The following is a 13,053-nucleotide window of genomic DNA, read 5'->3' on the forward strand; positions in this document are numbered from 1 at the left end:
CATTTTCAAAAATGGTATTAAAATATTCCTGGCTGGAAAGGAGCTGGTAGTGGATACCATTTAATGGCCCAAGCACACAATAAGCCAGTTTCAGAAGCAGAATTATTTCCAAGGTTTGAAAGGAAGGGCTTCTCCGCATCATGCAGCGTCACAGCAAAGTACCATCTGTAATCCTCAGCTCAAGCTGAATAAACCAGTCAACTTCACTGTAGACAAATGCATGTTTGAACAGGATTTGAGCAAGTGCAATTCAAGCCCTTTGATTTGAAGTAAAGACTCAAGAGATTATCTGAAAATGTACAAACAGGTGCTTTAAGAACAAACCAGTATTAAAAAAAAAACAAAAAACATTTACAAGTTATTTTTACTCAAGTTTTTATTTATTAATTCTATTTGTGCTTCTTATAACTTAATAGCACATAAACTGAATTCCAAACACCCTCAAATGACAGTGTGAGCAGTGTTGAATTCTTGTGACACTGGACTGGAGAATACAGTGGAAAAAATTAAAGGGAAACGGGGAGTGAGGGGGGCAAGTCCAAATAAAGAAAACAAAAACAGAAAGGCACAGCCAACTTGTTGCATCCTCCATCAGTGTCTTGATATACTTAATCTTTTCTGGGAAATAGCCACTAATGACACCTCAAAATATGATGGAGTGTGCACCAAGTAACTCACTTCTCCCCCAACAGTGGCCCTTTCTCATTATCGCAGGGGGAGGAGGTTAAGGTGGACACTAGAGAGGAATGCTACCAGATTCGTTTCCCAATTCAAGTTCAACAACAGGTCTATTTCACACCTCCCAAGATCAGGAAGGAAAAAAAGAACCAAAAAAAAAAAACTACAGCTATATACACAGAATAAGATTCTCTCATGGTCTGTACAATTGAGCTTTTACATTATTTACTAATAGAAAAAAAAAAAAAAAGCCGGCAAAATAAACCTCCACTCATCTGTTCAAACAAAACATTGTTACAATGTCCCACTATGCGCCATCTTTCAAATTAAAGTTCACATTGTCATGGTAAGCAGGAGGTGGCGATGGGCAGAGGGAAAACTCACTTTCCAGCTAATAATGCATTTTCATTATGGGTGGAACTCCAATTCATCCACACTGATTACTTTAGCCGGCATGGAGGGCAGTGGCTGCTCTAGCACGTCCGATCCAAACCACTTAGCCAGGCCCAGAGGGGGGCTGGCCCCATGTCGCTGGGAGCCGTTTGTCCGGTGGAGGCCTTGGTTCTGAGACAGAGCGCCTGGTATACCGGGATGCACTGCAACAAGGAGAAAAGGATTTAATACTTTAGAGCTTCATGTTTTGCAGTCTTTCAGAAAACTGTAGCTCCAAAAACCAGAAATAGGGAATCTTGTACATGTTTTACCACATACGACTTCTTAACTTACTTGGTCTCTGCCCCTGAAGCTGCTGCTGCATGACCGCTAACTGCATAGGAGTATTTGCTCTGGGAGGTAGCAGTCCTGTTGCACTCAGTGGGTACAGCGGCTGTCCCAGCAGGGCCGGAGGTAAGCCTTGAAGTTGTGCAAGGTCAACATGTGGTGGAAACATACCTTGTGAGTACAAGCAAAAGCAGTTCATAAACATCAAGTCCAAAAGTGATTAAACAAAAATAAGACCTGTGTTGGGCCGGAAGAAACCACTAACCTGCTTGCATCAGGGCAGGTCCGAGCTGCTGGGGCGAGATCCCCTGTGCTAGCATTCTCTGAACCACGTTTGGGTGGAGCTGAGGAGGGGGGCGCACCATGGGCACATGGGACAGCAGTGGTACCGGGTAGATGGGACGAGGGAAGGATGAAGACGGACCTGGAGGTGCCATTGGAGTCATGTGGTGTCCGGTGGAACCAGGTCTCAGACGCTCCTGGTCTTTACTTTGCATGGTTTGATGACTGATCTTTGCCCCTACAGACTGTGAGATATTTCCGTCCACTGACCCCAGTAGGTGGTTTGGAGAACTACTGCCTGAAAGCACAGAAAAGCCCTCAGCATCACATCCCTGTTAGTAGGACAAAGCGTAGGCAAGCAGCTGCTCTGTACCATCTTGTGAGTTTGTGGTCGCTTCCTCTTTAGTCTCTGGACGACTCGACTGTTCGTCCTTGCTTTTCTCTTTCGTTGCGTACATTTTACGGATCACAGATGTGGGTGTAAACGATGGGGATAACTGCAATTAAAATGCATAGAATAAAGCAAAATTACGAGCACACACTTTTCATTGATTTAGAGGCAATTAAAAGAAAGAAAAAACGTTTTTACAGAAACATTTATGCTCACCATGCTAGTGACTGCGTTTCCTGGGGAGGTTCTTCCAGCAGGCTGAGGTCCAGGGGAGCGATTTACCCGTTGAGGCCTATTGATCATGCAGTCATAAATTGTATTTACAAATTAGGCAAATTCATTTTAATTTTGAACTACAATGCTCTCAGTCAATCCAAATCCTTAATGAACTTGAAACCTTTATATTTGACCAAGGGAGATTTATATTCAGAGAGGCATATTGGTTTTCTTTTTAATAAGCTCTAGCTTACCAAGGGTCAAAAATAAGGTGGGGGGCAGACGAAGAAGGTTATTCTTCCACTTTTAAGACTTTCTTCGTCTGATCTCCACCTTACCATTGGACACCCAAGACAGGTTATGGTTCTGAAATGTGACAGGACCAGAGGAGAATGGGCTCATTGTAGTTTTGGGTTTATTCTTCCTTAATCTTTGTGGATTTGTCTTTTGCCCTCAACACATTTGAAATGCTGTTCACCATTTGCAACAAATAATATAGTTCTGGGATCACACCATAATGTCTTTGTGAGCTGCATTTCTCTGAAAAACCTTTCCTTTTTCTACATTTCAGAATCAGTTAGACTTTTTTAGTGGGCTAATAAGTGCATTTGCTACAGAGCAAAATATTTAAAAGGATTACCATCACATTAAGTTAAAAAAAAACCCTCAGTAAAATCACCTATTCAAGCTAAATTAAAATACTTGCCTGTTTCTAAAGGATCTGTCCTGCAGGTGTTTGTTGTAACCTGACTGAAATGAAGGGTGGCCATGGAGAGCAAGGTCCTGCTGGAGAGTTAGGACTTCCAGATCAGCTTGATTTACAGGTAGTGATAGCGCCCTCATCTGGGGAAACAAGTTATATAACCCAATCTTTAAAAAAAACAAAGCTATCACACAACATGGAGACTTTGTTGACAAAGTGACTTTGTAGTGAGGACATTTATATGGCAAAGGTTAAAGTGATTCTGATTTTATAAAACAGCTCAATACAAGCAAGTCAGCTTTAATAAAAAGCCACAACCCTCCCACCCCCCCAAAAAAAACAAATTCAAGTCCAAAATTAAAACCAAGATGATTGAAATACTACAATCAATGAAAGCCTTTTAAAGTTCTTAGAGAAACCTGTTCCACACCTCCTAGTATAAAGTGTTGCGTATAAATACATGTCTATGAATCCCAAACTCCTGCCACCAGAACAACCAACCTGCTGCTGAGGACTGATGGACCTGTGGATGTCAAACTGTTCTGGTAGCAGAGACTGAGGACCAGCTGGAAATCCTTCAGAAAGTATTAAAAACAAAATTGTGTCCAGTTTAGTCAAAGAAAACCTTTAATAAAACCACAACAAGTAAGCCTGAATAATTATTTAGAACAGCAACCTTAGAAAGTACAAGTAATGTCCATCTGTCTTTTTAGACTTACCTGCAGCAGGTAGCATTCTGTTATTGAAATAGTCAGGTGAGGGGGCCCGCTGTGGAAATAGAGGGGGTGAGGGGCCCTTGTGTAGTAAACCTTGCAGAGGGCCAGAAGTCACAGAGGGCTCAGAGTTTCCCAACAGACCGCCTAAAGGAGTCGGGGAGCTGCTACGAACACCAAGGAGCGCCTACAGAGAGATCCGAGTGATGTTACACTTTAGTTCAACAGACACATTGGTCAGTGGGCTAACACCCACTGACCAATGTGCTCTAGACCAAGACATGCATGATCAACCTTACAGGGAGGACTGCACACACACCTGAAATATGTTTTTCTGTTGCCGAGGAGGTACACGATCAGGGAGAGGCGCCACACTTGGATCTGAAGGTTGCTGCAACATACAAAGGATTTAAAGTTGCGTTGCCACATTTTCCCCTCAATATGTAAAACAAATCACCACAGCCATAGATCACACCTCAGTGGGCCTGTTTGAATATGGGAGGTCTAAGCAGCTACCATCAGATAAATGTGTAATATTTGAACATTTGAGATGAATTCTCACTTAAACTTCCCAAACAGAAGAACAGGCCCACAGAAATGAATGAACACACGTGAAGTCGAGTCAACAGTCCCTTATGCAAGCTGCCAAAGCTTTTAAATTATATTTATTCAAAGAGTCATTTTTCCCATGGCCTTTTACATTACTCTTATTCGTTTTAAACTTAATCTCATGTTCAAAGCAACTTGCACAAAGAACTGCAGTGATGAAAATTACACAGAAGGTAACCTCCAGAATGGTTCAAATTTATGCCCACCATCTTTAAAAGCTTTCAACAAAGTTCTCTGATTTTAGCTTGAAAGCAATTCTGAAGCTTCACTGGGTCAGGCTACATCTACTGCAAAACTAGTGTTAGACATGCAGTACGGAGCTGGTAGAAAACACAAGAGATGTACTTACATTGTTTGTGTTGGGTTTGGGGTGAGTTGGCAGAGTTCCACTTGCCTTCATGCTGCTGACCAGTTTATTAAAAGCAGACATGTCCGTGTCGCGGGATCGCGGCCGGCTAACAGAGCCGCCGGTTAAAGCTTCCTCCAGATGCTCGGCCATGAAGGGCGTGCCGTTCCCCTTCTGTGGAGGAGACACCTTCTGCACGTGAGGCTCCGAGCCGAGCTTCATTCCCTTCATCCCCCCTTCAACTTCCTCCAGAGAGAGCACCACCCCTGAGTTAGCTGAGGACAGACAGGGAGGAAAACAAAAACAAACCTGGTTTGAAAATTTGAAAAATAAAAATGGACAGTTTCAAAGTAGTCTTGACTGAGTCTACATTTCAAAATTTAACTGTGTGCTAGAGGGTATGGGCCAGTATAAAACCCTTTTAGTTAGTTGTTAAAGCTGGAGGCTTCTTTTGGCTATTTGGAGCAGAATAATTGCACCACCCACTTCCTCAGGGTTAAAGTTATGATGCTGACAAAAATACAAATGCTTTAAAATATGTTCAGCCACAGAAAGGAAAAGAAACCCAGCAACAGTTAAGAGAAGAGAACTAGAAGTTTCACCAACTTATTACCCATCCTGGGTCAACCAGACATTGTGCTTTTGAAGTTTTGGAAAGAAAAAAACAAAACTGCAAATTTTCTCTAAATTTTAGAATTTCTCCATTTTCAATTGGTAAATTGTTTTCTTATGTACACAGTACCTGCACTACAATGCAAGTACTGCAGAGTAATGCAGAATAAAAATAAAAATTAACACTTTATTGAATTTGCTATAACAAAAACTAATTAGAATCAGACCTTGTAAACTGGATTTAATCACCAAGACGAGCATCGCGATTAAAAAACTAGTACTGAAAAAAAATAAAATGAAGATTCTAGTTTTTATATTTACAGGTGAAATCATCATTTAAAAGAAAACAAGATTCAGTCACATGAGGCCACTATTTGGAAACCGGTTTTACTTTCAACAGTTCCATGTTTAGAAAGCACCGCCATGACACCTTGAACCGGGTGTAGTCATCATGCCAGGACACTATATGGCGCTGTGATTTTAGCACGTCATTGAAACGTGCATGTGCATTTCCTAGCTCCCATCACAGAAAACAGCGACTAGTCTCAGATAAACCAAGTACTCATCTAACACAAATATTCCTCATCAGACATTCTGTTAGACTGAACAGGATAAGTACACACAGTACAACTTTATCCACCATTGTTTTTGCTGCCATCTGCCTGTGCAGAGAAAAAACCCTGTAGCTGTATGTACATGTGTAATTTTACACCTCTGCAAAGGGTGATCACAGAAAATTTCACCAACACCTTGTTTCAAAGCACCAGACGGTGTCAGAGACGCCGATCGCTCTGATTGTTGTGAGCGGTTGGATCACAACAAAAAGGTTACGGCTTCACTGAAAACCAGCTCTGCGTAATCAGTGCCACCGTTTCTGCTCCAATATGCGGTCATGTGGGAGAGGTCAGATAGTATTAAATACAGCTAATCTAACTCTGGCACATGGAAACATTTCAACAATTGAAAGCATACAATTTTGTAATTTGTATTTCTTTCAAACAGCGAGACTGAAGAATGCTCGGAGAGCCGTTACTCACTGCTTTCTCGTAGCCGTTCTTTGTTGACCGACAGCGTGGACAGAAGGGGCTTCAGGTCTATTTTGGCATTGTGCAGCAGCTCCAAGATGTCCACTTTTCCCTTGCCCTCTGATGACTGAATGGGTGTGAAGTGTGACGCAGAGCCTTGGCTCGTAGATGAGCAGCGTGGATCAAGTCCTTTAAAGAGATGCAGTCCAGAACAAATTAGCTTTCTTTAGATGCAGACTGGTTCCAACATTTACTCTGATGGGTAAATTCAGTAAAACTATAGATCCACAATGAGAAACAACTAGTATCCAACATTTTTACTTTTGCAAATAAGGAGACTTGGATGTAAACAGCACAAACAAAATGTATTCAGCTTCCATTTGCTTTACCAATAATCTGGATGCAGCTGTCAGAATGGTCAAGTTTTATTTGTCAGCAGCTCATTACATTTACTCCACTAGGGGATTTGTTAAAGATCATAACCACACAGTTAAAATAAATCAGACTGGGGTGATCGAATCACTTGCCTGCAAGTTTTTCCAGCTCCTCATGAGGGGTGGACCTCAAACTGCTGGACCGGCTGCCTGATGGGCTCAGGGTGTTAAAAAACTGACTGAAGCGGCTCGCTGACACGGGGCCTTCTCCCAAAACGTCCTCTATCATCTGAAGACAGAAATAGGAAGCCTTTCATGCAGAGAAAAGATGACACTAAAGAGTGCAAAACAAAATGTGAAACTTACGTTTAGTGTGTTTTCCATCAAGCTAGCAGCAAAAGTGCCAGGATACGGGGCAGGCACTGTCACTGAATGAACTGCTTAGCATGCAGCTCTGACTTTATCGCTACAGAGCAGCTTTAATTTAAAACATGTTCTAAACGGAGGTATGATGGGCATAAATTTGGAATGGTGACACCTTTAAAGCCTCATTAACTGCATGCAACAGCCCAAAAATCACCATTTAGTGAGTCACCATAGATAAGCTCAAGGTCAGTGAGATCAAGCCAGTGCAGCAGATGTAATCTTGGGCTGACACATTTGATGCTTTAAAACAAAATTCTTTGACTGGAATATCGACATGATGCAATTGAAGCAAAACTGCCACAAGTGTCAAACGACAGATTCTGGCTTGAAAAACCTCGACTTAAAAATACTGCAGAACAGGAAACCAGATCCAGTAAGATGACTGCAGAAACACCCCTCATGTGACATCATTACCTTGATAACAAGAGCAGTTGCCCCCAGTACTTACAGACGCCAGTGCCGGCATGGTTTTCTCCAAGTTGAAAAATTCGTTGAAGTCAAAGTCTCCAGCTGACGGGTCTGGAAGATCTGGATGGGGAACTTCTTGATCAGCCTGCAAAGCCACATTTTGCTCCTCGGCTAGTTCACCATTGCATTCCACTGCTGCATGCAAAAACATTTGACAAGACAGTCAGACCATGCCGTAGTTTCCCCATGTGGTGTTAAAATTCAAGAAGGAAGGGCTTGACGTGCCTTCCTTCACAGAGTCCGTTCGCTTCCTTGATCGCTTTGTTTTGCGTCTGTCCTCCTCCAGAATTTTGTCGTCAAATCCGATTAGTTCAATGGTCTCCGACTGGCTGGTGGGACCGGCTGAGAACCACTCCGGCTCCTCCTCTGCGTACGAGTCGTTTCTTCTTCTTTCACTGAACACACGCTTGTCACCATATTCCCTCTGCAAGACATAACGCATGCAGAATCACAAGGTTCTCACAAGTTAGTCAAGCAAATAACCAGGCAAAAAAGCCAAAAACAGAATACTTCTGAGTAAACAGACAATTATGAACCTTAATCATAGATAGATTGAAATGAAGGAAGAAGAACCACAAACCCTGAATCTTTTATCTTTGAAGTCTCTTTCCCGCTCCCTCTCCTTCTCTGGACGAGCTTCTCTCTCAAAGACTCGAGCAGGGATGATGCGCCCACTGCCGATTCTGCGAGCGCCTCCAAGGCGGAGTGTCTCGTTTTCCTTATTTTCCAGCGGGCTTATTGGGCGCCGGGTGTTTGATGCGGGTATCGCGTTGCCTTGACAACCACCGCCAAAGCTTCGTCGCTGTGGGCTCAGTACAACGTCCAGGTCGTCCTCCTTTAACCGCTCACGGGGATCTAAATTAATTTAAAAAAAAAAAAAAAAAAAAAAAAAAAAAAAGAGAGAGAACATACTCCAAGTTAATATAGATTTTAATACAAATACAATATTCACATTAAAGTACAAGTGGTTAACAACCTTAAACCTTAACCTTTTTAAAGGCTAAACAGATTTTCATCATTGCAATCCAGATTGACTAAACTGTGATTCTATTGTACAAAAATATGAAATATTATTACATAAACTAGCTTTAAAAATATGTGCATGTTTAAAACCAAAGAAAGATAAGACCCAAGACTTTAGAAACTCTAATGATACACCAATTAGTCAAATAAGGCATTTATGTACCTGGGATTCTGCGTTTCAAATGAACTCTGTCATCCATGTAGTCCTTCTTAAAGCCTTCGATTGGGGAGTTTCTCTCTGAGGTCGGGTACAGGGAGGCATGCCATTTCTCTGGGTCCCAGACACCATCACTGGATCAACAAACAATTAGAACATAAAAAGGTGACTGACTGAAAGCCAACGTTAGCAAAAATATTGGAAAACCCATTTCCATGACATCTGCATGTAAATGTAGATGGCTTAGGTTTAATGCATATTCAGCACAAACAAAAAACAAAACAAACAAAAAAAACATGGCAATATAGTATGAGACATGTTAAGTTTGATCAAATTTGAATTCAAAGTCAAACCGGAAATGCATGATTACACAGAACTTTCAAATTACTGTTAAACATTTTAGATCAATAAAAATGTTACTTTGTGAAACAAAAAAACCCAAAAAAAAACAAAAAAAAAAAAAGAGTAAAATTAGTGACTTTTAGTTTGCAGGTCAATTTTAAAAGATCTGTCAAGTGGACTAAATTAGGATAGGCCATGACTTGTGAATTCATATAAGAGTTGTTCTCAAATGATGTCTGAATTATTCAGGAGAAAGCTCAAACAGCATTAAGATGCACATCTCAGAAATAATGTGTATATATTTTTTTATTTTAGACTTTGGATGAAGTCTGCATATAGAAGAACAACTAAAAGGAAATTTTCAACAAAAAAAAAATCTGGCTTCTGAAGAAAAACAGGAATGCAGGTGTTTCATAGAAGAGCCTATGGGCTTGATTTGAAAAAAGCCATCACGTGTACACTTTTGACTTGATAACACTTCACCGTAATCATTTAAGAATAATCTTTAAAAAACCCTCAACAAATTGTATATATTGCACAGTTACAGCCATTTCTTAAATCCAAATGTTATTTTTAAGCCATCTCCATTTATATCATTGAATTAATATTTTCAAAAAAGTAGTCAAGACACTGCAGTGCAACTAATGTTTTATAATTGAAGTAGCAATTTTGTTTCCCTTGTGAAGACATAATTTAAGAACAAAAATAGGCTGAAGAACAAGCCTATTTAAAGCATGGTATGTGTCTGTACAGCTTTGTTTCCTGGCCTTGAGAAACATTTATGAGTGAAGGACAGTCATCCATGAGACGGTGAATAATAAAGCAGTTTGAAAGTAAAAGTTTGGATCATTGCTGATTAACCAAAATCAAAAGTATTCCACAAGGCTACAAACTAAGTAGTCCAGATAAAAGCCATGTTGAATGTAATCACAGTCCTTGTCAAGAATCAGTGCTGAAGTCTTAAAATGAAATTAAGGTTTGCAGGTAAACAACAAAAACAAAAAAACACCACCAAAAATAATAATTTGTCTGGATTTCTGCAAGTGAACAATTAAATGTTCATACTTGTCGTATTTTTCAGAGAGACATTCAGGCCGCTCGTTGGAAATCGGTAGTTCTTTTATATCCAGAAGTTCTTCCTGAAAAAGAAGAACAGTTCAATTGTTTTAAGGTAGATCTTTGCATGATACAGTCTTTGGACTGGCAGTGGACCCGTGCGTCACCTTGGTATATCTAAACGGAGTGGTGGCTCCTGGCTTTAGCTTGGGCTGGTCCACAGCTGTGTCATCATTCTTCTGCTGCGCACTGGCATCTTTCTCCATGATGGAAGGCAGACAGAGTCACACTGCTCCAAGTCCAAGAAGGTTCTGCTGGAAGACAGTTACCAACATCAACAAAGTCCTGCTACAATTAGCAGGTATGCTGCCTCCATTGACTCTACAGGACCCATTGTAGTTTCAACTGCTGGATTTGGAATGATTACTCAACTGGCACATTAACAAAAGCAGGATATTTTTAATGCACACTTTAATTGTCACATTTTCTATTCTGATTAAAACTATTGGAAGTTTTAATCTTTAATAGTTAGCCAAATGTGTGAAGCAAAACAGAAGTCCCTCCTAAATGAACATTGATTCTGAGTATACTGTGTGCAAAAATAATAAAGTAGTTATTTTTTGGCCATACCTAAACAAAGATTGCTCCACAATCACACTACATGCGAGTCTCAAAACCCATACAGTTTGGTAAACTGTTAAAGTTAAAACATTAAAAACTATAAAAGATTCAGAATGACATGGCTGGCTTTGAAAAGAGATTCCAGTTGTTTAAGGACTCCTTCAGTGCTCTCCACTACTATTTTTAAAGCTAAAAATAAAATTTGCTTCACAAACACACTTGACCTTTCGGTTGAGAAAATGATTATTAGAAGTCCTTCAGGTGATTTATATTTATCCCAACTACAGAAAACATCTACTGAATATCATTTCTGGATTGCAATTCCACAAGTTTGAGCGTAAACTGTGGGATAAATTCTCCTGCCTCCCACATGCAACAGAAATGAAAGTTCAATCAGTAGAATGTGTGAAGGTTAATGACTTTTTTTTGTCACCATCACCAATTCAAGTGCAAGTTATGGTACACTCTGAAGCAATGTGCAAAAAAGAATCAGTATTCACTGTGCTGGTAGAAAGTGTTCATCTTTCACACAGACCACCACAGCAGTTAAATCAATCTTTTAAGTTGGTTTTATTCTGGATGTCTTGGCATGGTGATCTCTTTCAAGGACAGGAAGAAACTAATGGAAACTGAAACGGTCAGTAAATCTGACTGGTGAATCTCGTCTCAAGTCGCACAGCTGAAAATGAGCCCCATCTTAAGTGCTGACCATCAATTCCCTCCACTGGGAATTTCACTCTCTTTCCTCTAGACCACAAATCAGTAACTTTGCCATCTAAGCACAGCCATCTTTGTACTCTTCCTGGATTAAGTTTGTCAGAAGCCACAAAACCTTTATTCAGTAAAGGTTTACTGAATAAAGTAAACTAATTACTGCTGGTACTTGTGACCAGCAGTAATTAGAATTTATTTCCAAGACAAAAAATGATTGCGACCAGTATATTAAAGTTGTTTGAATTCATATTAGTTTTGGTGTTTTGTAGCTTGTAGGTGTCCTCTTTAAAACTATTGTCTATTAGAACCATCACAATAATTATAGAAACCACAGAATGCATTTCCCCTCAAGTTCATTCAACATTTTGGTCTTCTAAGGCCAACAAGAAAGCCTGCAGAGCCACCAGCAAGTCTAGCAGCACAGACTTGCTGGTGCCACATCTGTATAAAGTAGGGAATAATGGACAGTGCTTTTGTTTAATTCACTGTCTCAATTTAACCTAGGCAATTTTTTGTCCCTATATTAACTTCATGCAGCATTTATTTCTCCATGTTTGATACAATTAACTGTTATTTTAGAGATCCACTAATTACCCTCGCATTTATTTCAAAATCCTGCAATTTATTTTCTAGTCAACAGACAAAATCCTGGCACAATTTGAAATATTTACTACAACTTTGACCATTACTGCTCATAAGCTCATAAGTTTCTGTCAGCAGGCAATTGTGAACTAACAAAGTATTTAAAAAGTCACTTGGAAGAAAAACACTTGGACACTTCTAAATTATTTAGATTCTTCTACCGTCAGTGAAACCTCCGTGGCGACCACTTTTGTTGTTGATGATTGCTAATTAATGAGTAAATTGACAACAGCCAGCGCCGAGTGCCAGCGCAATCACCAGAAACGGGAAAAAAAAAGCTGGGGATGATTACCAACCTGTAACGTCTGAACATTACAATAAACTGTTTAAGAAATTTCATCGAATAACCAAAAATAAACCCCATCTTAAAAAACCCCTCTAAATAACAATAACCAGGAATTAGCACCCAAATAGGCTGGCCAATTTTAACTGACGCTACACATGTAGTTTCTATTTAATGCAGATGGGAGTAGAAGAAAATACACAAGGAGATAAATATTTATAAAAGAAAAACACTTACTGGGTTTAAATGATGCGTGGATCGCTGGCTGCTCACGTTAGTAAACTGGCTAACCAACTAGCCGGGGATAAAACCCACCCAGCGAGGACCAAATCAAGCCGGTCGGGCTATTCCGGTGGTTTTAGTCAACACACACTTCTGCAGGGGATGATTTAACAAAATAACACCGATTCAAATAAGAAAAGAATTCACACGGAAACTGTTCAGTCTCTAATTATTGTCTGTCTCTTTCTCTGTTTTCGAAGTCGTAGCAGCAATTTTCCTACAATCACCGCTTTAAGAAGGTCCTGGAAGAGATTGCATGTTGTCCGTCGCGCCTGTATAGAATTCGAGATAGTACTGTTTTAGCCTGCTTGAACTAAATTATTTTGCATATTTTTACCTGAAATATATCAATAAATATTTCCATTGAGTA

At 40.1% G+C, this 13,053-nt stretch overlaps 1 protein-coding gene across 3 annotated transcripts; it reads right to left on the reverse strand.

The window, feature by feature from the left end:
* Positions 1-357: 357 nt before the first annotated feature.
* Positions 358-12,936, reverse strand: eif4enif1 (eukaryotic translation initiation factor 4E nuclear import factor 1). 3 transcript variants are annotated; one of them, XM_028002296.1, is made up of 19 exons: positions 12,639-12,936; positions 10,309-10,455; positions 10,151-10,224; positions 8,750-8,877; positions 8,144-8,418; positions 7,789-7,987; positions 7,544-7,698; positions 6,823-6,958; positions 6,308-6,484; positions 4,662-4,933; positions 4,023-4,094; positions 3,710-3,890; positions 3,492-3,565; positions 2,994-3,130; positions 2,288-2,363; positions 2,054-2,177; positions 1,664-1,978; positions 1,405-1,530; positions 358-1,274 (listed from the first exon to the last, which is right to left on the reverse strand). In XM_028002296.1, the coding sequence occupies exons 2-19, from the start codon at positions 10,405-10,407 to the stop codon at positions 1,087-1,089; spliced, it is 2,808 nt and encodes a 935-aa protein (XP_027858097.1). In that variant the 5' UTR covers positions 10,408-10,455; positions 12,639-12,936; the 3' UTR covers positions 358-1,086. The 3 variants fall into 3 exon arrangements, with proteins under 3 accessions (XP_027858097.1, XP_027858096.1, XP_027858095.1); XM_028002295.1 differs by having other exon boundaries at positions 1,405-1,569; positions 12,639-12,935; XM_028002294.1 differs by having other exon boundaries at positions 1,087-1,274; positions 1,405-1,569; positions 10,309-10,452; positions 12,639-12,935.
* Positions 12,937-13,053: the final 117 nt, after the last annotated feature.

Source organism: Xiphophorus couchianus, chromosome 20 (genome assembly GCF_001444195.1).
Source record: "Xiphophorus couchianus chromosome 20, X_couchianus-1.0, whole genome shotgun sequence".
NCBI classification, from domain to species: Eukaryota; Metazoa; Chordata; class Actinopteri; order Cyprinodontiformes; family Poeciliidae; genus Xiphophorus; species Xiphophorus couchianus.

Bases quoted from the DNA above. Each gene is read 5' to 3' on its own strand.
- eif4enif1 (XM_028002295.1), bottom strand. From the start codon at position 10,407: ATGGAGAAAGATGCCAGTGCGCAGCAGAAGAATGATGACACAGCTGTG. The intron at 3,131-3,491 runs GTTGGTTGTTCT...TTGTTTCCCCAG, and splicing joins CCATCAGTCCTCAGCAGCAG to ATGAGGGCGCTATCACTACC. The intron at 2,364-2,993 runs GCAAGTATTTTA...CATGATCAATAG, and splicing joins GACAGATCCTTTAGAAACAG to GCCTCAACGGGTAAATCGCT.